The 27,574-nt window shown below is 49.0% G+C and overlaps 2 protein-coding genes across 2 annotated transcripts in view; one reads left to right on the top strand and one right to left on the bottom strand.

Moving 5' to 3' along the window:
• The window catches only part of GMDS (GDP-mannose 4,6-dehydratase), a 389,475-nt gene extending 370,423 nt beyond the window's left edge, over nucleotides 1-19,052 (top strand). Inside the window, exons 10-11 of the mRNA XM_048939102.1 lie at nucleotides 16,546-16,614; nucleotides 16,940-19,052. Coding sequence (XP_048795059.1) covers nucleotides 16,546-16,614; nucleotides 16,940-17,002 — 132 coding nt within the window. The 3' untranslated portion in view covers nucleotides 17,003-19,052. The remainder of the gene's footprint in view (nucleotides 1-16,545; nucleotides 16,615-16,939) is intronic.
• Nucleotides 19,053-23,821: 4,769 nt separating this feature from the next.
• Nucleotides 23,822-26,664, bottom strand: FOXC1 (forkhead box C1). Its single transcript, XM_048939379.1, has 2 exons — nucleotides 24,907-26,664; nucleotides 23,822-24,733 (listed from the first exon to the last, which is right to left on the bottom strand). Exon 1 carries the CDS (start codon nucleotides 26,650-26,652, stop codon nucleotides 24,970-24,972), a length of 1,683 nt encoding a protein of 560 aa, XP_048795336.1. The 5' UTR covers nucleotides 26,653-26,664; the 3' UTR covers nucleotides 23,822-24,733; nucleotides 24,907-24,969.
• Nucleotides 26,665-27,574: the final 910 nt, after the last annotated feature.

Here is a 27,574-nt window from a genome sequence, read left to right on the forward strand (position 1 = left end):
GGGCTGAATTCATGTATGTCATATAACGCAGTGTAATTAGTGAGAGAATAGCTCCTAACTTATGTAGGTTTCCTTGGTTAGGCCCTTGGCATCCAGATAGATGTCTAAAATTACAGCTTTCAAACCCCTACTGTCTTATTTACGTATGACACGTTCTTTATGAGAGAACACAAGATAGACATTTGAGGGCATAGATCAAAACATCAGGTCCCCAGAAAGCTGTGGTTTCACTACAATCCATAAGATTTCTTCTGTATAAATTGCCTGGATGTTAAAAGCAAGGCAACCTCCTCATCTAACGTGGTGACTGAACCACAGGAGCAAACTTTCCTCTCAAATCTGTGCTGCAGACTCCCCTGTGTTTGAGAGAGGTTATATGTTTCAGAGTGCTGACAGACACTATTACATATTGTCCCTTGTTCACCTCAGTTCCACCAGCCTCTGAAAGTTCTGTGCATCCGTGAATCTCTCTGCCCTTGGCAATTCTGCTGGTGAGACTCCCAGCTGGGGGTGTGGTTTAGCTAAAATGGGTGCTTTTCACCAAAATAATAAATTATTCCTATACTACTGTCTGAAGAGGATGGATCTGGAGCCAATTTAGTGAGCATAAGTTACAATTGACTTTGGAAGTAATAACTTACACTTGGAGCTTTCTTAGATGTATAGCCAAAGAGCTGTCTGGCTGCATGTGTTTTTACACATCTTTCAGCTAAATTAGAAATCCAAGTGCAAAACCTAATGCTCAGAGATATCTTAGAGATTTGTGGCCTTCCCTGAAAGACTTTGGGTCCATAAACTAGCCAGAGGGTCTCCTCCTTTCATATACTTTCTTCCTCATGTGTGGGAAATTGGTAAACTGGAGTTTATTGTATCTGAATTAATGAATCTGAGTATAATTTGCCTCAGTCCTGACAAACTGTGTTAGAAAGCTGATTAGTGGTGGGAGCAAATTTAACAGAACACCTGCTCCACAGGTGGGACCAATGATTGAACTATATATATTAATGTGTGGGGAAGGTAGAAAAGCTGTAGGAGGGCATTATGGTGGGCTGGGGAATAGGAGGACAAGGGTGAAGCTTTTATGTGACTGGGGAGGAAGGCAACAATGAAAAGGGAAAAAAGTGTAGTAGAAGAAAAATCTAAGAGAACTTTGATAAATTGAAGATGCTGAGAATATCCAAGAATGCTCATTCTAGGGTATAATGAAGCTGCGTATGCATCCAGTATTATCTGTTCACAATGAGAAAGAAAAGCTTAACGCAAAGCCTGATATCAAGGAAAGAATCTGCTGTTGAATTTAGGGTCTTTATATCAAGCTAATAAGAGGACTGAATAAAGGACGCATTGTAAAGAGCAGGAATGACAGCAGTTGCAGATAGTTTATTTTGTTTTATAGTCAAATTCATGAGTTTAGCCTGTTGGGGTGCTACCAGCAATAATGATGAAGGTTGGAAAGCTTGGATGTATTTAGCCTACTCAGCACCTACCTGGCCAGGAGTGGGAGTTTGCATGAGGACGTGCAAGTGCCTCCTCACCAGAAATGGAAATCTCAAAACAAGGTATTCCTCTAGATAGGTTGAGCAGGTGTATTGAATTGCTGGCATGCTTTTAGTACACTGGTCACCGTTTCTGAGAGAAAGCTGAACGCATTCCATCTCCAATAGAGAAAGTGAAGCTCTTAGATTTGTGGGAAGAAGAGTTTTATTTCAGGGAGATGATGAAGTATATATGAGGAAAAAAATACCCAACAAGAGCAAGAACCGTCTCTAAATGTGCTTTTCATATGTGGATTTGAATGTGCTAAATGTTGGGTATGTTGTTGCATTTATTTCTTTTCTTATGTAGACAGGCACAAGTCTTCACTATATTGTATTCATTGTACTTTGTCTAATTCATGCGCATGCGAGACAGACCAGGGGTAAATTGAGTTGATTGCATCTTTTTGTTAGATATATGAATAACTATTCAGGATGTAAAGCAGTTGAAAATGATGCTCTTCTTACCTAGTATTTGCATGCCTGCTGGCATGAAGCATCACATATTTCACATGGATCCTGCAAAACAAGAACTGCTTTTGAAAAATGCCCTGTTGTGTAGTTGATTGTTTTTATATGCGATTCCCAGAATTGCATGCTCAGTTCCAGTAACCACGTGCACAAAAATGGCTGCAGCAAGGTTTTCAGGATTTTTAATAGTATGGCCCAAAACCTCAGTGTTCACTGCTGTGTTGTTTTATGCAGTTTTTTGTAAGATAACTGAGATAAACATGAGATCGGTTGTTGGCTGTTCAAGCCAGAGGAGGCATACGTGTACATGTGTGGGGCTACAGGACTGCAGAATTTTTGCTTTAAATATTGAACTTGATAAAGGGAACTAATGTACCAGAAGAAATATAGTACAGCCAGTGGCAACAGTTCAAGTAAGCAACAAGCAGCTTCTGAAATTTTGCATTTCCAGTGCATGAATCTTGAACTAGCAGTGTCACAGGGAAGGCTGAATCTTTGCCATAAAGCTATTAGAACAGGCTGCAGTAGTTCAGAGAATACTTAATTGGTGTTTCTCTTCTTTGCATATCATTTTTCTCATCAGCTCTAATACTTTTTTTCCTCCTCAGTAAACTTCTTTGCCTTAAAGGACTCATGAAGGAAATAATTAAAAAGTACAGAGAGGAAAACTGTCTGAGCAGAAGAGGCAGAAATCCAAGGTGCTTAGGGAAGTGCCTCAAACACTGTTTTGGATTATTAATTTTTTTCTTACTATTATTTTATGGTGTTGTTTATGTTTAATTACTCATGTTTTCCTAACCCGTGTGACAGGCGTAATTTGAAGAGCAATAGTAATGATCAAGCTGTGGAAGTGCCAGCTGCTGCCTACGTGCTCAGGCAAGCATAGAGCAAGCAGTGTCATCTCTTGATTAGATCTGAACTTCTTTTTTATGTTGATGAAAATGATCCTGACTGTTATTATTTAAATATAAGTGATGCCAAGAGGCGCTATAGGAAGTCAGAGCACTCTGTTCACTCCCTATAAGGAATAGTAAGTTCATGGGACTTCACTGCAGTATGTGCTCTTCAAAGGTTTACTTTCAAAAGATAAAATTAGTTTATTTGGATCTTTCTACTAGAAGCTTCCAGGCAGCCCATCTATACCAATATAACTCCTTTTATTATCAGTGGACAGTGTCAGTCTTAACATTTTCAAATCAAACCACGAGATCACAGACATTAGTAGTGTCATACACCGTGTGCTAGTGTATTGTGAATCTCATTTGGAAGCAATAGTACCATGCTGGATTGGGATTTTCTGGTTACTACACCTTTGGGTTATTTCACGCTTCAGTTGTGTGGTACTGCAGTGACACACTGGAGGCAGCACTGCTGAACAGATGAGAGGTCATCAGAACATGAAGTCTTCTTGGGTTATTCAAATAATACATGGAGGTAAAATTACTAATTGTGGATATCTTGGTAATGGTTTGTAAAGGTTGCTGTTGCAATATGTTTGAAGGCTTTCATACTTTTTAAAAGTGCATTGAATTATGCACTGCTAAAGCACTCCTTCCAGTACCTAAAGGGAGTCTATAAACAGGAGGGGAATCAACTCTTTAAAAGGGCAGATAACAGCAGGACAAGGGGAAATGTTTTTTAATTGAAGGAGGGAAGATTTAGATTGGGTATCAGGGGAAATTCTTTATTATGAGAGTGGCGAGGTGCTGGAACAGGCTGCCCAGAAAGGTTGTGGATGCCCCGTCCCTGGAAGTGGTCAAGGCCAGGTTGGATGTGGCCCTGGGCAGCCTGGTCTGGTATTAAATGGGGAGGTTGGTGGCCCTGTGTGTGGCAGGGGGGTTGGAGATTCATCATCCTTGAGATCCCTTCCAACCCAAGCCATTCTATGATTCTGTGAAAGCGATTTGATGGTCCAATTTCTCTTGGAGTGAAAAGGAAATCAGGGGAAAACAAAAATGCTGCTGTTGGCTGTGGCATCAGTGTGCTGCAGGGTCCTTCCATGGAAGTGATATAATGAATTCCTGAAAGACAGTGAAGTGGAATAAGTTTATGTTCCCTGAAGCCAGGCTATCATGAAAATTGTATTACCTATTACCCTTCTCAATTATTTTGTTTTCATAAACCAGAAAGTACTGGAGTCTCGTGGTTGCACATAAATCTCAGCTTTTTGACACATGAAGTTTTTGCTCTAATGTAGTATTTGAAGAGAAAGTCTTTGAAAAGAAGAACGTTAAATCTTCAGAGCACAGGAGACAAGTAAATCAATAAACTCATGAGTTCTGTTACTCCCAGGTCAGTTATAGGGCCTGGAGGGGAAAGGTGGAGCAAGCAATAATCATTTTATAGCATTACTAGGGTAAGCATTTGGTTTGAGTGAGAGAAGCTATAGAATAAAATCCAGGGACATAAGTAGAAATGACAGTTTAGACAAGCAAGGGATATGAAATTGAGTAATTCACCTACTGTGTCCAGGTGCTGTATGTCCACTCATCCTCAGAGCTGTTTGCTGCTGAGGGTCTGTGCTCACCTCACAAAAGCAAGGACGTACTTGGGGCAAATCATTTTTGGCCGGATGCACTGTGACTCGAATACTTTGGCTGTTCAGTCTGTAATAAATCACACATTTATCAGACGGAAGCAGTGGGATACAGCCTGGAGGCTCTTCCCCTCTCTCACAATCCAAGGTATTGGATAAGTCTCCAAATCTTCGTGCCTCTCAGCTTTCTAAAATGGAGGTGGCAATGTGTTCTTGCCATTGTAATGTCATTACTGTTGCTTGATTCTATAAAATCTGTATTTTTCTTCTCTGTAGGTCCTCCAGTCATTGTAGTGCTGCTGTAGAACAGCTTTATTTTGTCTTAATGGTATTATGTCCTCTTGAAGTCTTGCTGAGGTTACAAGTGAAATAGATGCCAAGATATTTATCTAGCTTTCTTCAGCTGATGGTTAGATTCTCAATAGCTACATGACAATTCTGTCATTCGTGGCTTTATGTGTTCACATATATTGCCTGTTAGGTTGAATTACATCAAACAAAGTAAACTAAACCACAGGGTTTATCTTTGACTTGCACTGGGAAAGAGCTGTGAGCTGCAGATGGATCCTAACAGTTTAATCAATGAGGCGATACTTGACTTTGATAGATTTCCAGAGAAAAGACTGCCATTTTTGTGCTCGTGCAGTGTAAAAAGGTCCCTTACCTGGTGTCCCTGTGCTGCCAGTGTGAATGAAAAATAGGATTTCTTGTCTGAGGAACAGCTCTTTCTTTCGTAGTGAAACTTGGCAGAAGACATACTGTGTGAATGGTCTCATGAGACACCTTCCTTGTAGGAAAGTGATGGATGAGGCATCTCACGTTTTATACATAATACTGGTGAAAGCTCTGGGCTATTCTGAGCTTGTGCCTATTACTGTGTGTGTCTGGGTAGCTTGCTTGTTCTTTAGCTGTGGAACTAAAGGAGGTTTAGCAAGTAGGGCAGGACCACTAGAAAATGCTAACTTTATCCCTTCTACAATGCTTATTCATATTTGATTGCTGCAGGGTGAAATAATGAAGCATTTTTTGGTAACTGATCAAAAATTCCTTTCTTGTTTAATTGAAGGTGTTTAAGCTTAGAAGGTCACGGAGAGGACAGATTTAAAGAAGTGTTATTTGCATTTGGTGATGCTTTGGAAAGAAAGAGAGCATATTATGCATGCTTTTAAAGTATATACGATGAATGTGCTGCCAAATCTGTGGAATTTTATAGGCAACTACTGTGAACATCAGTAGCAATAAATGAGTCTGGTTTTACCCCTACAGAAACTGGCACTGTAAGCTTTAGGAGATCTTTGTGCCTTTTAAAGCTTATTTCAACAAAGTTTCAGCCCTGTCAGCAAACCTCTGCTGTGTTAGTGGTACTTTAAATTGTCTCCCAAACCCTGCAACATTCTGCACAGTGTTCAAACCTGAGCAAAAAGAAAGCTGGCACTTGTGTGTGCTAAAGAACCACTGAAAAAGGGACGAGTCTGTAAAGATACATAGAGAACACCTGGAAAAATAATGGAAAAACATTCAAGGGAAAAGATCACTATAGCAGAAAAGAGGAGGGCAAAGTCTCATTGGGAGGTGATGCATTTTGAGGGTAGATGAGAGATGATGAGGGAACGCCAGGTTTAAGAGAGTGTTTGTAGAGAATGATGCTCAAAAGAGAAACGGGAGCTTAAATGCAAGAAAAACTGGGAAAGACCCCAGATTAGGAAAGAAAAATGTCTGAAAGCGAAAGGAGAAAAACGACATTTTCTAGAACAACAAATGAAAGGAAATCTAATAGGAAGTTGTTTTTATTAACCAAGATGAGAGAACACGCAATAGCAAACTACCAAGAATGTTGTGGAAAATCCAGTTATTTTTCCAGTCCGGACAAGAAGGACCTGTGACCATTGACCAGTAAGAGCCCAAGGCTCAAATTATTAAGCAGCAGGATTTGCTGGAATCTGCATTTCTTCAGATACTTAGCAATCCACTTCCATCACAGGCAAAAACCATCCTGAACAGCACATGGCTCATATGCTCATAGCTCAAGTGAATGTCATGGAGCCCTGCTCCATGGGGCATCATCTCTTTGCATAGCAATGTGATAGCAACCCTCCGCTAGTCTTGGTGACGAAGATGTGCACCCCAACTGTCTTTCATCCTTACTGAAAATGGCAGTATGCACAACATCTAACACAGATAGCCAAAAGCTTCAGATGCTTTGCAGGGAAAATGAAGTGAACATGCTTCACAGTTCATTCTGAGTGGCACTTCTTGGGGTTTCAAAAAAGGCAAGAGGAAGAGAAGTCTACCTTTCAACCAGGTTTGTGCTTCCAAACTTCTAGAGGCTGCAGTGACTTGCAGAGCATCCTTTCAAAATCTGTAAGATACCATACTCAGCCCACATCCCTAACACATTTGCAAGAGACTGTGAGACAGGGCAGTGGGGAGCATGCCTGTGTTTGCAGCGATAGCTTTTTTCATCCGTAAAGGAAATACTCAGCTGCCTACTTTGCTTGGACTTAACAGTGGCCAGTGTTTTATCTTGGGAGTCTAGGTTGAATACACATGCAGCATAGAAATATATTTCTTTACGGACAGGAAATGCAAAAGGCTTTTAATGGATAAAGCATGAGTTTAAAGCATTAAATGTGACCTGTTTTGTTGTGTGCCAGTACCTGCAAAGGGTTATTCTTTGTAGTGTCCTACTTGGACTCAAACACTAAAGCTTTCATCAAAGTAAATCTGATTATTTTGCACATGGTTTTCCTGAAAGGATGTTATGATTTTCTAGATGTTTGGTGGCTGGTGATAAATTAGGCTTTTATGATGTCATGTGAAAGGCCGCTGCTTGGACTTCCTTCTCCATCAAGTGTACTGAAGAATACATTTGGGATGTACTCAGATTCAGAAATGATCCTACTTTGTTTTATAGTAACCCTTTCGCAGTTCATTGTTGGCTTTGTAAGTGGAAGAGCTTGGGCAATGATTTCATCAGTTTCACAGACAGAAGTCCCATGGTATTCTGTCTTTTTCCATGGGTAGCAAAGCCTCAGCTCATGAGCTCCCTTTAAACCTTTCACAGCTTAAATTCTTCCCGTATATTGTGTCTTCAAAAGGGTTTTTGATTCTGATGGGGGTTTTAGTGAGAAATTGGAATGTGGTCAGTGGTTGGGGGAAGGTGATGTGCCCCATAAATTAGGTCAGGTTTATGACTGTGCAGAGGGAGGCTGTTTCTAGAAAAAAAGCCAGCAGTTAAGGGCAGTATGATGCTGTTTTGCCCAGAGAAGTGATAGCTCTGTTCTTCACCCCGCTTAGTCCAAGGGAGGGAGTATTTACAACAGCAGGTTTTTCATCAATGAGAAATGACTAACTGCTCCATGCTAAGTCTTTCATGCTTCTTAATCTGTACTGGGGAAGAAGACAGGAAGAGGGAGGTATCCATCCCCTCTCTGTCCTTTTCACCCATAGTCTTACTGTAGGTTTCAGAGTGGCAGAGGTTCATACATTGCTATAAACGTGCCAGGAAGGGAGCGTCATCTCTCCTGTCAGCCCTGATTCACAGAGCAGTGAAATGAGCACTGAACGCAGGTCAAATAAAGCAATTGCAGATCATAGGTGAGTTAGAGTTTTCCAGTGACATGTTTTTTAGATGAAAAATGACCTTTTGAGGAAGTTAATGTAACTTTATGTTAAAGGACCTTGACTTTCTCAGAAATGAATGTTCTTAGGGCTAGTAAAATCACCAATCTTCGACACGATAGAGAAAATCGCACTCTGCAGTAATAATATTATGCTGATCACTAAATTTCTGCTTAATGCTCTGAAGTTACATAGATAAATATCTGTAAGTAGAGTACGTACTCACTGTCCTAATGTTTACAGGTTTGTTGCTTATCTTCTGGTATTCAACTGGCAATGAAAATTAAACCTACAAACATATAATTTGTTATAAATGAAGTGTCTTTTCAGAGGAAGCAGAGAAGAAACTAAGTAACCTAGCAGTACGGATTTGTGGGGTTATCTGTCTTCCTGTTCATCTTGACATGTCAGTCAGTGAAGACAGCTAGCCTGGGGGCCATATTCCTCTTCCAGTCAGAAATGCAGCTATTACTGCACAGTAACCCTGCAGAAATTAAACAGCTTTACAGGGTGATTTCCCAATGTTTCCAATAATGTAAAAAGTAAGGAATGATGAGAATAATGATTGGATTAATGAACAAAACTGTGAGAGCTGCATTCAGTAATTCTAAAGAAGCAAAAGCCTTTCAAGGCCCAGAAGTGGCAGGGAAAAGAGGAGAAACCTTCTTCTTCACTATGTTGCAGCTGATCTCTACCCTCACAGGTCTTGTTTTGGTGACATGAAGGTCATGCACTGCCATTCTCTCTACTGTCTGACTAGGCAGCTTGGCATACAACCACCCCAGCACCTCAGCTGGAAAGAGAAAATGCATGAACGTTTCTGAACTCCATCATTACAACATGGGTTATTCAGGGGCTTCTTTATCCACAAGTTAGCATGATGCACACAAAGGGCAGCTCACACCTCATTTCCGACCAGCAGCTTCACTACAGGGCAGCAACAGCCAACAGGTGTTGTACTGTCCTTCACTGCCATTTTCAAAGAGGGACTGCATTTTAAGGGGCAAGAGGAATAGCTTGGCTCGTAGTAACGTGTAGCGTGTGATAATTATTTTCTATTTTAGCAAAATGCTTAAGGTTTTTAGCTGTGATTAATGTTTTTACGTGACTGCACGTGCCGTATCAGAATTAGTGTGTTAATATGCCCAGTGCTAAGATCTGAACTACTGTCAGACTGGATATTGGAAACGTTTCTTCTCTGAAAGGGTGGTGAGGCACTGACATAGGCTGCCTGGGGGGGAAGAGGGGTGGAGTAACCTTCCTTGGAGGCGTTCAAGAAACCTGTAAATGTAGCACTGGGGGACATGGTAAGTGGGCATGGTGGCGTTTGGTCGACAGTTGGGATAGATGATCTTAGTGGTCTTTTCCCACCTTAATTATTCTATGATTCTGTGACTATGATCCGTACAATGAATAGCAGAAGGAGTGGTTTATCCTTCTCCTTCACTCTCGTAGGCGCTCTGCCTATTCACCAACAAGTTTCTGTAAACTAAGAGCCACATTATTATCTGAAAGACCCTTCTGCAGAGCTGTGAGCTGAGGTTGCAGCTTTGCTTCCATCCAAGCTGGGAACACCTTCCAGGAATCTGGTATTGCTTTGGGGCAGATCAGGAGGAGTGTAAGCAAGGAGGGAGTTTTGCTGTTCCCTGATTCTGGGAGCATCCTCCAGCCTGCCCCATGGCTGATCCTAGAAAGTAGCCATAGCCAGGCCTGCTGTAGGGTGCTCCACTCCTGATTCAAGGCAAGTTAGATCCATTACTGCCTTGTAGGGGATATCAGGCTGTAAATCGGAAGGGGTGTTGTCTGACTCAAGGGACAGCACTGGCTGAGACGTCTTCTGAGGCTTTGCTTGGCACTGAAACACAAGGCCTGCACATGCTCTCCCCAAGCCGCCTGCCATGCCAGCCTGCTGCAGCCCTGCTGCCCCCAAAACCGCCATGCCTGACCACGAGGCTGCCACAGCCCTGGGCCCAGCTGAGCTCTACGTGCTGTGTTATTGGTGCCGGTGGGTCGGGCAGAGCCGTGCTGATGGAGCCAAGCGAGGCGTCGCTGCCTGCCGCCGTTTGGCCCCGCTGATGGACGGTGCTGCCGAACTCCGACTTCCTGAGCAGGCCAGATGGATTGCTGTTTTCTTCTCGTCTCTTATCACCCCTGTCATTGCAGGACAGGCCTGGCCTCGCTGCAGTTCATGCTGATAGGCAGCGGTGAAGTGGAAAAGGCGCGGGAGGGAGGGGAGGAAAGGGATGTAGGGAGAAGGAGGAGGAGGGAGACGATCTCTCTTGCTGTTATTATCGCCCTGATGTTTATTGCTGCACCAAGCTCATTTGCCTTAACCCTTTGGAAGCTGGTGACACTGAAGATTATCAAACAGATAAGGTAAAACCGCTGCTCTAACACCTGTGAAAAAGCAGGGATGGTGCCCAGGTTGTACAGGCAGCGTGGCTGCGGTGGCCCCTTGTGCTGGGTTGCGTGCCCTGGAGGTGCCCAGCGCCTGCAGCCTGCAAGGGCCCTCAGAAGCGCAGGTGCCCAGCGCCTCACAGTGTCAGCACGGCCCTCTGGTTTTCCTCTCCCTCCCCTTCCTTTCCCCTTGCCATGGGTTTATTAAAATCGGAGCTTTTCTGAGCAGGGAGGGGATTTGCGCATGAAAATATGCGGGGGGGGGGGGGGGGGGGGGGGGGGGGAGGAGAAAAAAAGCGTGCCTCTTATTTTGAGTGATATTTTGTTATATGTGAGTCTCAACCTATCGGTTGCTTTTTGCCTTTTGCCTTTTCCTGTGGTTCTTTGCAAACAATGCTGTCTTTCTGCTAAAGACTGCTGACCCAAGAGTGGAAAGCAGTCTGTTCATGCTGCATTAAAACAAATTTAGATCAGGAACCAAATTCACTGGCATTCCTCTATTCCCTCGGCACCCTGGCTGCTCCACAACTTTGCTTTTCTAAGAACAGAGGAAAGAAAAAGTGAAAACGGAGCGACACATTACGGCTCCTCTGAAATTCCTGAAGATGTTTACTGTGTTGTCACTAGCCTTAGGCATTGCTCACGGATGTGTTTTCTCTCCACTCTCCTCATATTTATTGTGGTGATAGGAGCCTATTTCTTTAAAATTGCACATTTTTTTTCCCCGTTACTATAGATATTATACCAAACAGTATCCTTTGCAGACGTGGAGCCAGAACTCTCTGTACTTGCAGAGCAGGGCCCATAGCCCAGCAGGCGCAGTGCTTGTGTCTGGGACTCCTTCAGGGTGCTGGTGAGAGCTCAGCTCAGCTGGGCACTGGGTTCTGTACCAGCAAGATGCACGTTTTCAGGCCCTGCAGCTCCTGTCCAGTGAGGTCTTGCTGCTTTTCCTAACAGCACACTGGGAACAGCTCAACTGAAGTCACAGCAACTGCTCTCTGTCTTTGCATCTCTGTTGGGACACAGCATCCCAGGGCCTGGTGGCAAGCAGGGAACTGGAGAAATGCAGGCAGAACTGGGTGGTGAGCTGCATGTGCAGCCTGCTGTCTGCTGCAAGCACTGTAGCAAGGCTGTTCCCCTGCAGCAGCAGGGGGAATGATCTGCAGCAGAGGCCCAGGAGTACAGTGCAGCAATGCTGTTACAGAGATGTGCTCAATAAAACTTGCTGTGAAAAAAAAAACACTACAAAAAGAGCATGAAAGGAGGCATTGCTTCATAAAATGAAGTTTACTGAGATAAAAATGCAAAGCTGTAAGCTAATGTTGCTGGCTTCAAAAGTTGTTTATTAGTTTTTTTTCTAATGGGACAAGTTAAGGGAAGGGTCTTAAGTAGGAGACAAGGAAAGTAGAAGACAAGCAGCGTTTGCAGGAGATGTTTGCCTCTATTCTCTTGAAATCCTTCTTGACAAAACTCCTTGAGGAACAGTGCAAGACTAAACACGTAAGCCAGAGCCTGTGCTGAGCTGGGTCTGCACTTCGTACTTGTGGGAGCTCTGCTGTAACAAATCATCTTCCAAGCAGCCTTGCTGATTGTGAACCTAACCCTGGCCACTTTTCAGATGCAGTAAAACTGTTGTGTGCTTAGATCAAGTCTGTTTATTTTTAGAGGTAAAGCCTTGTCTCTGCCGCAGCGAATGTAGCTGGGCATGATTCCATCGCAGGTGTTTTCTGAGGATTCAGTCTGCATTTTATTCTGCTGTAGCAGCGAGCAAAAGCTGGCTCTCAGTGCTGGCTTAAGCGAAGGAACATTTTAAAGGCAATCAGCTGAGCTGTAGCAATTAAGGAAACCTTGGATTTCTTTCAGGCCACACTATCTCCTTTTTCTCACATTGTCTTGAAGCTTTACATTTTCAGCTAAGGCTAATTGAATGAGACAGTGATGCATTGTACGCTGAAACCAGATCAATCACTGCATGACTCAAAATAAAAGCAGCGATGACACCCAGAACAAGAGCTTGGGAAATGTGATATTTACATCAAAATATTCTACATTTTTGTCTCATGGCTTTAAAACCTAATTTTAAAATGCCCTGATGCTCTGCATAACAAATTTCTCCCTGCTTATCTGTCTGTATTGGCATGTGTGCATTTGGACGATGAAACTGAATCATAAAAGCAGATTTAGTAATAGTGAGGTATGTTCTATGCAGTTAAGCAGCCTAACATACAGTTGTGTTTTCCACCTTCCTTCACTTTAAATATTTACCTGGATGCTGTTTCCAACTCTTAGACAGCTTCCAGGCAAAACTTGTCATAAGTATTCACTTATGCTAACTATATTTGCATGGGAAATAAGGGAATGTTCCTTCCAAAATGATTAACCAAGAGTGAAGACTTAGTTTCATCTTTGTGACCTGAGCACCGTAAGAACAACAGAAAGCCTTAACCGGTGTTTTCGGGTATGCAGACTCTCAGCTCAGTATCTAAATCCCTTGTGAAGTCAGAGGGCTTTGTTTTCCTGTCAGTACATAAAGTGCAGCGCTGTGGACAAAGCTCTCCTGCGGGGGCACAAAGCACAGAGTGCAGTCATTCCATCATTTCCACGCCACACGGGGATACTGGCAGCCTGCGTTCAGCAGCAGCACCCAAAAACATCCACAGCTTCTCCAGTGACAGCTCACCTCTTCTTTCTTGGCTGATGGCACCTGCAGAAAGTGGAGCCCCAGCGCTGCAGAACCTACACACTTTATGGATCAGTGTGCCAGAGGTTTTTGGAATATATATGTATATATTTTTGGAAGCCTGACAAACGCATCTCTGGTTTCAGTGAAAGGCTGGGATAATATAAACAAGCAGTCACTCTGTTCCAAGAGGAGCTTTTTGTAATATTCTTATTTTATTGTAATTACCTTATTGTTTTCATATTATGAGCTACTTGTAGAAAAATACAGGAAACACGACTGCGATACAATCCTTTAATCAGGAGTAGCTTTGTTCCAGTCTTCATTTCTATTCAGTGTTGAAACCTCGCCTAACAAGAGCAAAACCAAACCTTGAATTTAGATGTAATACAGCATTAATACTGTGGTATCACATAGCATTTTATCTCTGGACATGAGAACTTCTGTAAGAGAACCTTTTAAAAAGTTTATAAGGGTTTTTCTGTGCACAAGGTGTTTTCGAGTAAATCTTACTACAGAGTAGTGCTTCTCAAAAGTACATAAACTTCTTCAAGAGAGCCACTTAAAAATCTTTTAACCTGAATCAGCTGGGGAATTTGTATTATCATATATATTAAATCTTCTCTTTTCTCCCTCTCTTTTTTTTTTTCCTTTTGCTCACAGATTATGCCAGAATGCATTTACTACATCATTGTTAAAGCATGAGAGCTTTTTAAGAAAAAAAAATCCATTTTTTTTAATATGTACATGAATTTGATACACTGGTTATTTGTCCTACCTCTATGTGTAATCCTGTGCTGCAAAATCATTTTACTACTGATTTCAAATCTTCCTTCCCCACATTTTATTTTGACCTATTCAGCAGCCGAATGTTTATGTTTTTGAATTAAAGACTGGAATTAAGGTGTTGGTTTTTTTTTAAATCTGAACTGTTTTAACAAAAAGCATTTGTCCAAGAAAGCTAAAAGACTGCTCCCAAGCTGCTCGAAAGCAGAATGCAGCCACATACAGCGAGCAACGGCAATTTGTTTGCTTGTTCCTGGTCCATTTCTTAGCTGGGAAAGCTGTATCCTTGATAGGATTTGATTCAAAGGATATTTTTGCTACAAAGATTGTGGATGTGAAATTATTGCTTAAACAGCATTTCCAAAAATGAAAACAAGTTTTATGATACGGCTTTTACGACTTAAAACGAGGTGGTATTAAAACGCAACTTCTAGCTCGTGGCTCGAATTAGAACTGAATAAAAGGCAGTTGTTTTCATAATGAAATTATTATTTTAAGAAGGATTTCCTTGTTTGCAGGCACATACATACACACGTATTAATGTGAACTAAGCTGAACCCCAGATAAAAGGCATACCTCTGTGAGTGCGTTAGGGCCCGATCCAAATTTTATCAAAGTTAGTGGGAGCCTTTCTCATTTCAAACCAGATTTTGCAATCCATATTCACACGACCCTCTGGGGGATCCCACAAGCTGACATGGTTTTACATGACTTGGCCCCAAATGTCTGCGGCAGTTTCTAACAACCCAGTGCAGGGCTGCAGTAGGAAATCATTTAGTCTAATTTAAGGAAATCACTGCATTTTTATTTTCATATCATTTTGTTCCTATGCATCCATTTGCTCTTTTCTGAAGGCACACTGGAATGCTTTCAGCATAAAGACTGAAGTATTACAAATGCTGCCTGGAACAGCCTCAGCAGACGTGTTTGTTCCACATCCCCTTCTGCAATATTTCCTTTGGTGGATTTCCTCTGCTGCTGGAAGCGAGCTGTCTAGCTTTCTGCAACACAATTACAGAGAAGAATTTCCTACATTTTACTGCACAGGATGAGGTGATTTTGGATTTTATCACAACCTGAACCACACTTGCACAAAAGATAACAGCAGCAGGATACAAAATCCAATGTGCCCATCAACTGCAATGTGTCCATCACAGAATGGCCTGGGTTGAAAAGGACCACAAAGATCATCTAGTTTCAACCCCCCTGCTATGTGCAGGGTCACCAACCACCAGACCAGGCTGCCCAGAGCCACATCCAGCCTGGCCTTGAATGCCTCCAGGGATGGGGCATCCACAAACTCCTTGGGCAACCTGTTCCAGTGCATCACCGCCCTCTGAGTGAAAAACTTCCTCCTAAGTCAACCCCGATGCATCCATCAGCCCCACCAATGGGCACAGTGTAGAGAAGAAGAAGCCTGGCCCAGGTGTAGGGCAGAGCCTTGCCATTCTGCCACCATCAAGTGGAGACTCCTCAAGTCGAGGGCAGTGGCAGCATTCAGCCTCAGCTTTATAGTTCTGTACTAAAGTTTGTTTTGCTGCTCCCTAAACACATGCAGATATAATTTTGGTCTTCACTACAGAGAAACTAAACTTGCATGGAGAGATGACACTTTATTAGAAACCGTTGCATACAAAGCAAGTTGCAAAAGCCAACTGGGTATTACAGGAAGATGCAGTCAGTTCCTTCGTCTTCATTTAGAGATGCAGTCACAGGAGTTTTCTCCTTGCTTAATGTTGCTAGTTTTGATGGCCGGTTGTGGGATTGTTTTGGTGTGGTAGCACTTTTAAAAGCACTTAACCAGTGAGGTGAATGTGAACAAAGTCTTGTTTTCTGTAACAGTTTTGAGATCATTTGTTTTCATTTATGAGGTGTTTGGACTTTTCTTTCCATGGGGATGCTGGAAATTCTTAAGAAATTTAGATGCAGGCAATTCAAAAGCTGGCTGTTTACTACTGCTGCATGTGGTTACCCATATTCACAACAGTCTTTCAGCATCATCTGTCTGTGATCACATTTTTATTTGAAAGAGAACAGTTGTCATGTTTGCTCTGTGATTTACATTATTTAAACAAGCAGGGGGAAAAGGAATTTGAAGCAGCTCATTCAATAGCATGACTAAGATGTATGACAACTTATTATAAAGCGTTCACCATTATAAGGCAGTAAGGCACATACACAAAAACAAAGAATAACTCTTTTGCTCTGAAATAGCCTGGTGAAAGGATGCTGCCTCCTGGTGATTTATAGGCATATGAACTTCCACAACAATTACATCTTAAATATTTTGCCCTCAGAAGGCAGCCGGCTCTGAGAGCCGTGCTCAGCCCGCATGGATGTGCGCATCTCACCTGGTGCCCACCGACCACTGGGTGCTGCTTCTGAGGGTTCCCCCAAGTTTCCTTCCTCAGACAGGTTGTGTCTGGAGGGCTTTGGGCTGCAGCGGCACAGAGCCCAGCACTGATGCTGTGCACTGGTGAGAGGGAGCCATTCTCACAGTGATTTTCTCTTCTCCACAGGATTTCCTTCAAGGGGACTGTACCAAAGCCAGGCAAAAGCTGAACTGGAAGCCCAGAGTCACATTTGATGTGAGTGAGGAGCTTTGTGCCTACCAGGGGTTCATGTCCTCCAGGAGCCACCCGGGGTGGGGGGGTTTGTCATGATCAGTGACCACCCTGGGCTGTTGTTCCTTGGATGGCAGCAGCCACTTCAGTGGCATGTCTGACTGTTCACCCTGGGAAAGGAGTGTGTACTCATGGAGGGAAGCAAAGGAGGGCATGAATAGGGGAGTATACCGGCAAGCACTGGGGGAACCACATCTCCTCCCCCTCCTGCGTTGGGCGGGGGGCTCATCACGCTGCAGGGTTCATCCCTGACCCCAGGGCCCTCACCTGTCTTTCTTCTCCTTCACAGGAGCTGGTGAGGGAGATGGTGGATGCCGACGTGGAGCTCATGAGGAGCAACCCCAACGCCTGAGCCCTCTGGGACCCAGCCATGGCACAGCTACATGGGGGCCGTGCTGGGGGCCACCCCCAGCCCCGGTGGCTCTATGCTAGCAGCCTGTGTGTGCAAGGCCGGTTTTGTCCTTCCTCCATTCCCCCAGTGCCTCAGGCCCCACACATCGGGGGCAGCCCCGCTCCTCCACCCAGGCCACCTCTGGTGCCTGCCACACTACTTTACCTAGAGGAGCCATTGGCCAGAGAGCCCACCGACTTACTTTTTAATTAAAACTTGTCTTTCTATTACTTAATGCGACCTCCAGCGCATTTTTAGTACTTTCTCCCATCTGAATGCCAGCACCCCCCAGCAACAGCAGCAGCACACCCCTGGTGCTGTGTGTGCCCTCCAGTCCCTGCTCCACCGCATCCTCCTGCCTTCCTTTTCTGAGCACTCCTTGTTTTCCCTTCCTGCAGCTTCCCTCCACCCCAGCGACCCATTTCCAGCACTTGAACTCTGTAAAAATTCAGATAACTCGATCTAACTTGCAGTGAAATCGCCTTTTGACCATGCCAAATTAATTCCTAATTGCTGGAATCGCTTTCAGATCAGGCAGAGGGGGTTTGCACGCACGCTTCAGATCTTCATTGCAGGGTGTAAGGGGTCACAGAGAGCCTTTCAGTCCTTCCCAGCCCCTCCTTCCCAAAGTACCTTCCCAGCCCTGGGGTTTGGGTAATTTTTTCCCCTTTTTTTTTCCCCCAGAATCATCTCATTCCCCACCCACCTTCTTCCTGCATACTATGATTAAACCTTGGACTGGAGCTTGAACCATCTCAAAAGATGGCTTAAGAAATTAAAAAATTAAAAAAAAATAAAAAAAATAAAAAGAAGCATGGTTGTTGGTTTTTGTTGTTTTTTTTTTTAAAAAGCAACTTCAAGGTGAGTAAATATTTTTGCACTCTTCGTGCCAAGGTGCCTGGGTTATCCAGAGGTCGCTGAGCCCGTCTGTTTCCCATTGGTTTGGGATCTTCCACTACTGATCGTGGCCATCACTTCAGCCAGGTGCCCCAAACACGAATGGGGCCATCCTGCAGCCGACCAGAGGGAGCTCTCACGGGGGAGTTGTGCTTGGTGCTGGATGGGGCACCGTTTTGCAGAAAACAGGGGGGGACACGATGGAGGCTGCAGGGAGAGAGGGCTCCTTGTGCACTCTGGCAGCTGACAGAGATGCAATGGAAAATGTGTAGGGTGCTGTGGGGCACAGGGAAAGAGCACTATTGTGGCACAGCCCTTTGGGGCCACTTTGTGCAGGTGAGTAGAGTGCGAGCCTGGGGTTGTGGGGCTGCAAGAGCAGAGGGGGAGAGAGAGGAAGGGATGGGAGCTGCTCTGCTCTGCTCACCCTGAGCCACAGCACTCGTGCAAAAGGCTGTTGCTGGCAGATCACCGTGGCACGTGTAATAATAACAATTAATAATCATCATCATTTAAAGGGAAAAAAAGGAACAAGATAACTCAACCCTAAAGCACTTTCCCGACGACGTATTTCTGGGAACTATTTTTGCATACAGTGATGCCCTGGGATGTTCGCAGTATAATATCGGCTTGCAGCCCCTCCTGTGTGTCGCCAGCGCTCCTTAGCCCTCGGTGTTGTTCTCTGCTCGCCCCAACCGCGCTGCTTTAGAGCCAGTTGGTGTTCAGCCTTTGTGTTGGGGGCAAAGTGGGGGAGCGGCAGACAAAACGGATCCTAAACCAAAGGTTCCCTCAGGGCGATTTGCAGTTCCTCTGCCAGCCGGACTCTTTGCAACGACCACGGGATCACGTTTTAGAAACGGAACAAAGCAAAACAAAGTAAAATAAAATAAAACAATGAAAAAATAAAATACAAACGCACGGCGAAGTGAGCAGACGATCCCTCTATACGGAATCAATGCACCGCTCGCAGACCCACGTTCCCAACGCCCGTTCATCGCCCAAGTCGGGCGCAGCGCAGCCCCATCCGTCCCTCCCGCACGCCGTCGCTCCGACCGCGCCGTCGGGCGCACCGCGGCTCCGCGCAGCTCCGAGGGCGGCTGCGAACCGAGCCGGGCCGAGGCAGTGTTGCCGCAAAGCAAAACAAAACCAAGCAAACAAAAAAGGCTTTCTTCTCCCTCTTTTTTTTTTTTTTTTTTTTTTCCCTCTCTTCTTTGGATTTTTTCTTTTTTCTTTTTTCTTTTTTTCTTCTTTTATTTTTCCCCCTTTTTTCTTTTTTCTTTTCCTTTTTTTCTTTTTTTCCTTTTTCTTTTTTTTTTTTTAATTTTTCCTTTCTTTTTGATTTTTTTTTCTTTCTTTTTTTTCCTTTTTTTTCTTTCTTTTTTTTCCTTTTTTTTTTTTTGAAGGAGGTTGGGAAATCATTACTCTTCCCTCTCCCGAAACCCTTTCCCCGGAGCCACCCGCGGGTGCCCGTTCCCGCAGGCGGCGGCCCCACACGAGTCCGACCCCGCTCCATTCCCGGGGGGAAAGGGGGGGGCGCTTCCCCGCTGCCCCCGACGCCGTCCGCAGCGCGCCGGGTTGTTCCCCGGGATGGCGAAGCGAAGCCACCAGCGCCATCGCGAGGGTCACACCTTCCCCCCTTTCCCTCCCTCCCCTCGGGGCCGGGGGTCGTGGTTTGTGGGGCGGGGGCCGATCTCTGCCCCGTGACCCCCTATTGAGCGCCGGTGCTCCGCCGCCCGCAGACACAACAAACGCGGCCCGGAGCGGTGCGGCCGGCAGAGCTCCAACGTTTTGACGGGTGGAAGAAAAACATCAACAGATTCCTCGCAACAATCCGGTGCTGGGGGCGAGGGGGGGACTGCGGGCGGGGGAGAGGTCGGTGCGAGGCGGCGGGCGCTAATTGCGACCTTTGCTTTGTTAATGAGCCCGCTCCGGCCTCCCCCCCCCCCCCCCCCCCCCCCCCCCTCCTCGCCCCGCGCTGCGCCGGCACTGCCCGAACAGCGCTCTGCTCCGGGCGGCACTGTCAGCGCTGTTACGTTATCGTTCAGTGGGAAACGTTCTCCTTTTTTTTCCCCTTATTTCAGGTACTTATTAACAATAATGATAATAATAAACTCGAAGTTTGAACGCTCGGAAAATAAACTACAGGAACAGAGAGTGGCTACGGCGCTTCTCTATCTCGAGCCCTTCTGCTCCGTCGCTGTGCCGATCCGACCTCAGTATCTATCGATTGATGAATACATAACATCATATCGAACATAAATATCCCGAGTATCATCATTTGTTCTTTCTTTCTTTTTTATTTATTGTTTTCTTTCCCGACTGGAGGAAATTCGGCTATTTTCAGAGCTAATGGCTCTAAACGTGCCGGTTTTCCTGCGTTCTCCCCAGCGGCGGCGGCGAAAGGAGGAGGGGGGATTCCAGTCAGGATCTCGTTGTTGGCGGTGTCACTCCGCTACGCGCAGCCCCGACCCCCGGCGCAGGTAGGGCCGCTCCCGGGCGGCCCCACGCACGGCTCCGCTCTGCCCACCCAGAGCGCCCCGAGCTGCGCTGATTGAGGTGGCAGAAAACTGCCGACCTCCCCATTCCCACGCAGCCCGCGGGCCTCCAGCCGGGTCCGCCTTTCCTCCACTTCCCCATGCTTTCTAATATCTCTTATTTTTGCCGCACGCGAGTATCGAGAGAGGTTACAAGCCGAGCGAGCCGCGGGCGACTCTCGGTGCCTAGGGGAGTCCCTGCCCCTCACGCCGTTCGCACCCCGGGGCCGCTCGCGGGGCCTTCGCCCCGACACAGAACCGCTCCCCCCTCCGCTGCCATTGTTCTGCGCTTGATAAAAAACAATCGCTCGTTAACCCCCGCCCTCCCCCCGGCGGCGGTGCGCTGGGAACGGCGGCATCGCCTCCCCTGACCCCCGTCTCCTTTTCTGTCTTTCTGTCCCCTGAAAAATGATTCCGCGCGCTCTGATTGAATTTTATTCCTTCCTGACCTGGCCCGGTTTTATTGCATGGACACCATCAATCTTGACCTAACACGACGTTTGTTTATGGCTTTGGAAAGAAGCGAATGGCTTTATGAGCGCCGCCGTCATGAAGTCGGGAGGGCTCCGCGCACCGCGGCACCGCACCACCTTCGGGGAGGACGCGCCGTCGGGCAGGAAAAGGAGAGGGGGAAATAAAAAAAGGGGGGTGGGGGGGAAAGAAACAAAATCCACACGGGAAGGGCGAGGGGGACCCTCCCGGCACGTGGGCTCGGGTCGAGGTCCGGCGGACTAAAACTCGCGCAACCTGCTCTGCGCGCTGCCCCGCTGTGCTCCTCCGCACGCCACCTGCGCGCCCGCGCAGCGACAACTCGGCCTCAGGCGCCCCGACGGCACCGCCGCTGCCCCTGCCCTCTGCTGCGCGTCTCGCAGTCCTTCCAAAATCCTCGCATATTAAAATAACCGAGCCGTCGGGCAATCGAGGGGGAACAGAGTGACTGCGCCGACATTTAAATGACCTCGCACTGAGATTAATTGAAAGCTAACGTTCAATTAGCGGTTATTCCCGAAATCGGTGATCTCCGACGAGGATGCGGGTCCATCCGTCCCCACGCGGGTCCGGCGTTCCGCTCCTGCTCACTCCGTGAGGACGACACATGAAACCCCTCGCATCGTTACCTCCCGTTCCTCTTCACGTGGGCCCCGGCCCTTCGCCGCCGCTGCCCCCTGAGCGTAGCAAAAGCCCCGGCAGCGCAAATCCAACCGCGTTCGCCTCAGACAGTGCCGTTTCGTGGGGACACACGCAGAGGGCAGCGTGCAGCCGGAGTGCAGCCCGGAGGTCACCCGTCGTGCCACGGAGCTGGGCTCTATTTTGAAAATACGTCCGTACTCACCTCGGGGCTCTTTCAATGATATTTCAGAAAGGGCCCCGCTTTCATAAAACGCACGTTTGGTAACACTCCCCGTAAGGCCTCCAGCCGCGACACAAACAGTCGCACCACATTCTCCCTCCGTCAGGGGCCGCGGAGGTGCGGAAGGGCTTTAAATCCACATATTCGGTTGTGACCTTTGCAGAACGTAATGCAAACTGTCACTCACTTTAAGAAGAAATTCTATGGAGGAAATTCGGGCAGAGGGAAGAATATTCCTCTTCTGCCTGGGGGAATTCAGACCTCACACTCCCCTCAATTTCGGTGGCAGATAATTAAACACAAAATAAGAAATCACTGCGGCCGGCCAAATGGAGCGGTCCCTCAAATTAGCAACAGTTTTAAGGCGAGATTTTTTCTTCCCTTGGACAACACGCAAAGCAACAGCTTTGAGATTCGGCTCAGGCTGAAACACTGGAGCTGCGCGCTGCCCCCTCACCCGCGGAGTGCCCCGCGGCAGAACAGGGCCGAGCAGCCCCGTCCCTCTACCCGGTGCCGCAGGAGTTCCGCGAGGAGATGCGCGCTGCGCGCAGGGTCAGATGGCTGCTCCGTGGTGATGGGGCAGGCCCGGTTCCGCGGGGAGACCCACTCAGAACCCGCGCAGCGCCATTTCCGTTCTCCGCGTTAGGGTTCTGTGCGGAGGGGGGAGAAAAAAAATAATCATAATTAACAAAAAATAAATACGAAATAACGAACCCCGCGCGTGCCCTCTGCTGCGCCTCCCCGCAGGACTTTCGGGTGCGGGAGGGTCGCCAGAAAGAACCGGGAACCTGGCGGGACGTGTCCCTGCCCCCCGCGCAGGGACAGTGGAAGGTACGGGCGGCACTCGTTGGAACGCCTCACGGCCCCGTTCTCCCCCGGCAGAGCAGCGGCACGAAACGAGCCCCACTCTCCTCGCTGTTTCTTCCCCCCGCCGCTGAGAAAACTGGGGGTGCGGGGAGATCGGTGTCTCTTAGCACCGAAAATATTACCCAACCATTACATGCAATCGCCGCTCTGCCCTCCCCGCGCCTTAACTTTGATTTTGGAGTTTAATCTCGAGAGAAACACCGATCCCACGCAGGCACCGCGGGGACAGACTCCGGTCGCCGCCGGAGCTTCATTTTGGGAGGAGAAAAGGGCGAAAACAGGAGCAGGGTGCAGCGCACGGCGCTGGGAGCGGGGGTCCGCCATCAGAAACGGCCCGGAGCGCTCCGCTCCATTTCTCCTTCGCTCCAACGATAACACAACGGTGCGACGGGGCGGGAGGGGAGACGGCGGGTTGCGGGGGGGTGGGGGTGGGAGGGGGGCTTTTCGGACCCAACTCAATAAACACATAGATAGAAATAGTGCCGATAATTTCTTCACTGGTACTATCACAGGAAAAACAAAATAATATCAAAGAATTACACAAAACAATTTAAAAGACAGTGAGCTATTTAAAGAAACCGATTTCTAAGCAGCTTCGTGCAGTAACTCCCAAAGTCGGTGTGCTTGAAGGTGCGCTGTGATTATCGCTGCTCCGGAGAGGAAGAGCTGCCCAAAAGCGGGGCACTGAGGTGAACACCTCTGTATTTATTTACAGTGCAAACTCAGCAATGCGGCAGCAATTACTGCTGAGTGTCGCCTCCTGATAAGAGGCACTGATAGGAAACGGCATTATCTTGCGAGCAAACTTTAGGCCTTAAATATCTGCAATCGAATCGCCTTCTCCCCAGATCTGACTGACAGGGCACAGCCTTTCAACTTAATGAATTTACGGCAGTTTGGTGGCTGTTTGCAAAGGGGGAGGCAATCCTCAATGCCCGTAGGTTCTTAATTGCAAATTGAGCAGAAGGTGACATTCCTGCCCGGACAGAATGTCAGTCTGCGACCCATTCGTCTACGGTGGCCGTGGAAATATATTTTTTTCAGGTTTAAAGAATAAAGAGGAAGGGGAGAGACGGAAAGAAAGAAAAAAAAAAAAAAAAAAAAAAAAAAAACTTAAAAACCACATAGGAAAAATTCTCCCCTCCAACTTTTCCTAAACGGATCCGCAGCGGAGCAGTGGGGCCGTCCCAGCGGAGTGGAAAGGTCCCCAAAGGACAGGAGCCGGGCAGAGCCACGGCAGTGCGACCCAGAGCTTCGTTCTCTTCGGAGATCAAGCGCTGCTCTACAGGAGCGGCCCCTCTGCCAACTGCGCAAAGCAGCGATTTCTGTGCCCACGGCACACTTAAGAAAACGCACATTAGAGACTATCAGCCATCTAAGATCCACCGCGGGGTTTAGAAACACACGCGGTGCGTTTCTAGAAATAAATACGCGAGCCTTCTTTAAACAGAGATCCACATTCAAATCCCGCTTACAAACATCGGGGTAACGCGTAGGGGCCGCCCCATGTGCGTGCACCGACAGCAGCGCAGGGACCGGGCCGGGGCCGCACCGCCGTTATCGGCCATTTATTGAGGAGAAAACGCGTCTGTTTGCTCGCCAGCCCCGAGCTGCTCCGGGAGGAATTTGTTCCCAGTGAATGGGACAAGCCGAGAGAGGGGAACACAGCGCGGAAGGGACAGAAATGGGATTTTTGGACCTGGGGTGCCCGGGGTTTGCGCGGAGGGGACGCGCAGTGCCGTCGCCCCGCGGGAGCCACGGAACCCTTTTCTTCCCCTCTCAAAGCAAAGCGTGAAAGTATGCAGACGTGGGCAGGGTCATTCCAACTGAACGGTAATTTATTAATAAACAAACAACGCGATACCTTCGGGATATTTTCAACGAAAAAAAAAAAAACAGGAAAAAATATTGATAGAATAAGATTAATACAGTTTCCCTTTTTTTATATATATAGAGTGAAAAAAAAATATCAGCGTTTCAGTCCGTGTTAACGACACTTCTCGGGGAAGGGGAAACACTTTGTGGCGTTTGGTCCGCACCATCCAACTACAAATTAAAAATAAATTACTATGTGGCAATTTACACTTTCAAACAAGTCCTTGTCCGGGGGGGAGGGCGGGTGGGGGTGCAGAAGCGGGGCGCGGCGATACCTCACGGGACGGGACGCGGGGGGAGAGCACTGCTGGGAAGCGATCAACCAAAAAAAAAGCGACACTTACGTGGGAGCGGGCACCGCCGTCCTCTCACCGCCCCGCACGCGGGCGGCGGGCGGCGGGCCGCGCTCAGAACTTGCCGCAGTCGTAGACGAAGGCCCCGGAGGCGCGGTACAGCGGCTGGCTGCCGGGGAACGCCATCTGACAGCTGCCACCGCCCCCCGCTCCTCCGCCGCTCCCCGCGTTGCCGCCGCCTCCTCCGCCTCCGGGCGAGGCGCTGAGCCCCATCCGCGGCGCTTCGAAGACGTCCCGCGGACCGGCGGCGAAGCTCTGTTGCGGCCCCGCGTAGCCCAGCTCCCCCGCCGCCGCCGCCGCCGCCGCCGCCGCCGCAGCCGCCTGGTTGAGGTACCAGGAAGCCAAGCGGCCCTGGTGCGGGTGCGGGTGCGGGTGGTGCCCCTCCTGGTGGCCGCCCCCTGCCCCGCCGCCGCCGCCGCCGCCGCCGCCGGGGCCGCCGCCGCTCCCCGCGCCGCCGTTGGCCGCTCCGCCGCCGCCCCCTCCGGGCATGGCGTAGTCGGGCAGCGGTTCCTCGGCGGGGCTGGCTGCGGGCAGGTGGCCGCCGGGCCGCTCGTTGCCCCCCGCCGCCGCGTACAGGCTCATGGCCTGCATGTTGCAGTGGTAGGAGCCGGCGGCGGCGGCAGCGGGCTGGCCGCAGGGCGAGCCGTATACCGCGGAGCTGTGGCCCGGGGAGTAGGCGCCGAGCGAGAGGGCGGGCGGCAGCGAGCTGCGCGGGGCGGCGGCGGCGGGGGGCAGCAGGCCGGCGCCCAGCTCGGCCGCCTGCGGGGAGCCCCGCAGCGAGGTCATGATGTTGTCCACGCTGAAGCCCGGCCCGTGATGGTGCGGAGGGGGGGGAGGAGGAGGAGGTGGAGGAGGTGGAGGAGGCGGCTCGGGGCCCTCCATGCCGAGGGAGCGGGCGGCGGGGAGCGCTCCGCCGCGGGGGCTGCCGCCGCTCGAGAGGCTGCTGCTGCTGTCGGGGCTCTCGATCTTGGGCACGGCGCCCAGCGGCGGCGCGGCGCCCGGCGGGGACACGGCCTGCGGCGGGGAGGCCGTGCCGTTCTCCGTCTTGATGTCCTGGATGCGCACCGGCGGCGGAGCGGCCCCGGCCGCGGGAGGGCCCCCGCCCTCGGGCTCGGCGCCGGTGGCGGCGGTGGGCGGCGGGCGCGGCGGCGGCGGGGCATGGTCCTTGAGGTGCAGGCGGTCCTTCTCCTCCTTGTCCTTGACGGCGTCCTTCTTCTTGAAGCGGCGGCGGCGGCGCAGGAAGCTGCCGTTCTCGAACATGTTGTAGGAATCGGGGTCCAGCGTCCAGTAGCTGCCCTTGCCGGGCTTCTTGTCGTCGCGGGGCACTTTGACGAAGCACTCGTTGAGGGACAGGTTGTGGCGGATGGAGTTTTGCCAGCCCTGCTTGTTGTCCCGGTAGAAAGGGAAGCGCTCCATGATGAACTGGTAGATCCCGTTGAGGGTGATCTTCTTATCGGGCGCGTTCTGGATGGCCATGGTGATGAGCGCGATGTAGCTGTAGGGCGGCTTCACCATATCCTTGGGCTGCGGCGGCGGCGTGTAGGGCCCGTAGGCGCGGGCCATGCCGGCGGGGTACTGCTCGTGGGCCGGGTGCGAATACACGCTCATGGGGGCCGGCATGGCCGCGTAGCCCCCGCCGGCCGCCGCCGCCGCCGCTCGGTAGTAGCTCTGCTCCCCGCCGAGGTACGGCACCACGCCCAGGGAGTTGGGGCTGGACACGGAGTAGCGCGCCTGCATGGCCGCCCGGCAGCCGTCCCCCTCCCTCCCTCCCGCCGCGGCGAGCAGCGCGGCCCTTCCCCCTCCACCCTCCGCCGCTCCGCGGGGCCGAGCAGCGCCCGGCGGCCGTGCGGCACCCCCCGCCCCCCCCGGCGGAGCGAGGGACGGAGGCGCCGGGCTCCGCTCTCGGTCTGCTCCGCGCGAGGCGGGGGGGGAGGTCAAAAAAGCGGGGAGGGGGCAAAAAGGGCTGCGAAAAAAGAGAAACGGGGGAGGAAAAAAAAAAATGAAAAAAGGAAAAAAAAAAAAAACAACAAAAAACCAGCAATCGCAGCGGAGAAGGCAGCTCCCAACGCAGGAGGGGGATTAAGGAAAGAAAACCTTTGCGACGCAGCTCCCGGCTCCGCGTTCCGCAGCGAGCTGTCTGCAGCGGGGACCCGGCTCGGGGATGGGTTCTGTGGGGCTTTTTGAAGCGAGCAGCAGCAAGAAAAAATCCACCGTCCGCTCCGCCGGCGGAGCTCCGCGCTTTCTCTCCTCTCTCTTTTTTTCAGTCTCTTTCTCGGTGCCGGGCTGCCTTGGGACGCATCGGAAAAACTCCTGAACTTTTGAGCATCCGTCACCGCCGCGAGAACTTTTTTACGCACTTACGGTTTTCTCCTTTTTTTTTTTTTCTTTCTTTCTTTTTTTTTTTTTTTCCTCCCCTCTCTCTCCGCTCTCTCTCTTGCTCTCTCTCTCTCTTTTTTTTTTCTTTTCCTCCTTTTGCAGCGGCTCGGCCCCGCCCCGCCGAGTCCGGACGGCCAATAGGGGCCGGGAAACACCCGCGGCTCTGAATGAGGAGGGAAAAAAAACGAGACCGGGCTGAAAAAAAAAAAAAGAGAGAGAGAGAGAGGGAAAAAAAAAAGGAGAGAGGGAGAAAGAGAGACGGGAAAAGAGCTCCCGCGCAGCG

Source organism: Lagopus muta, chromosome 3 (genome assembly GCF_023343835.1).
Source record: "Lagopus muta isolate bLagMut1 chromosome 3, bLagMut1 primary, whole genome shotgun sequence".
Lineage (NCBI taxonomy): Eukaryota > Metazoa > Chordata > Aves > Galliformes > Phasianidae > Lagopus > Lagopus muta.

What these genes read in the sequence shown, in the direction of transcription:
- FOXC1 (XM_048939379.1), bottom strand. Translation starts at nt 26,652, where the DNA reads ATGCAGGCGCGCTACTCCGTGTCCAGCCCCAACTCCCTGGGCGTGGTG.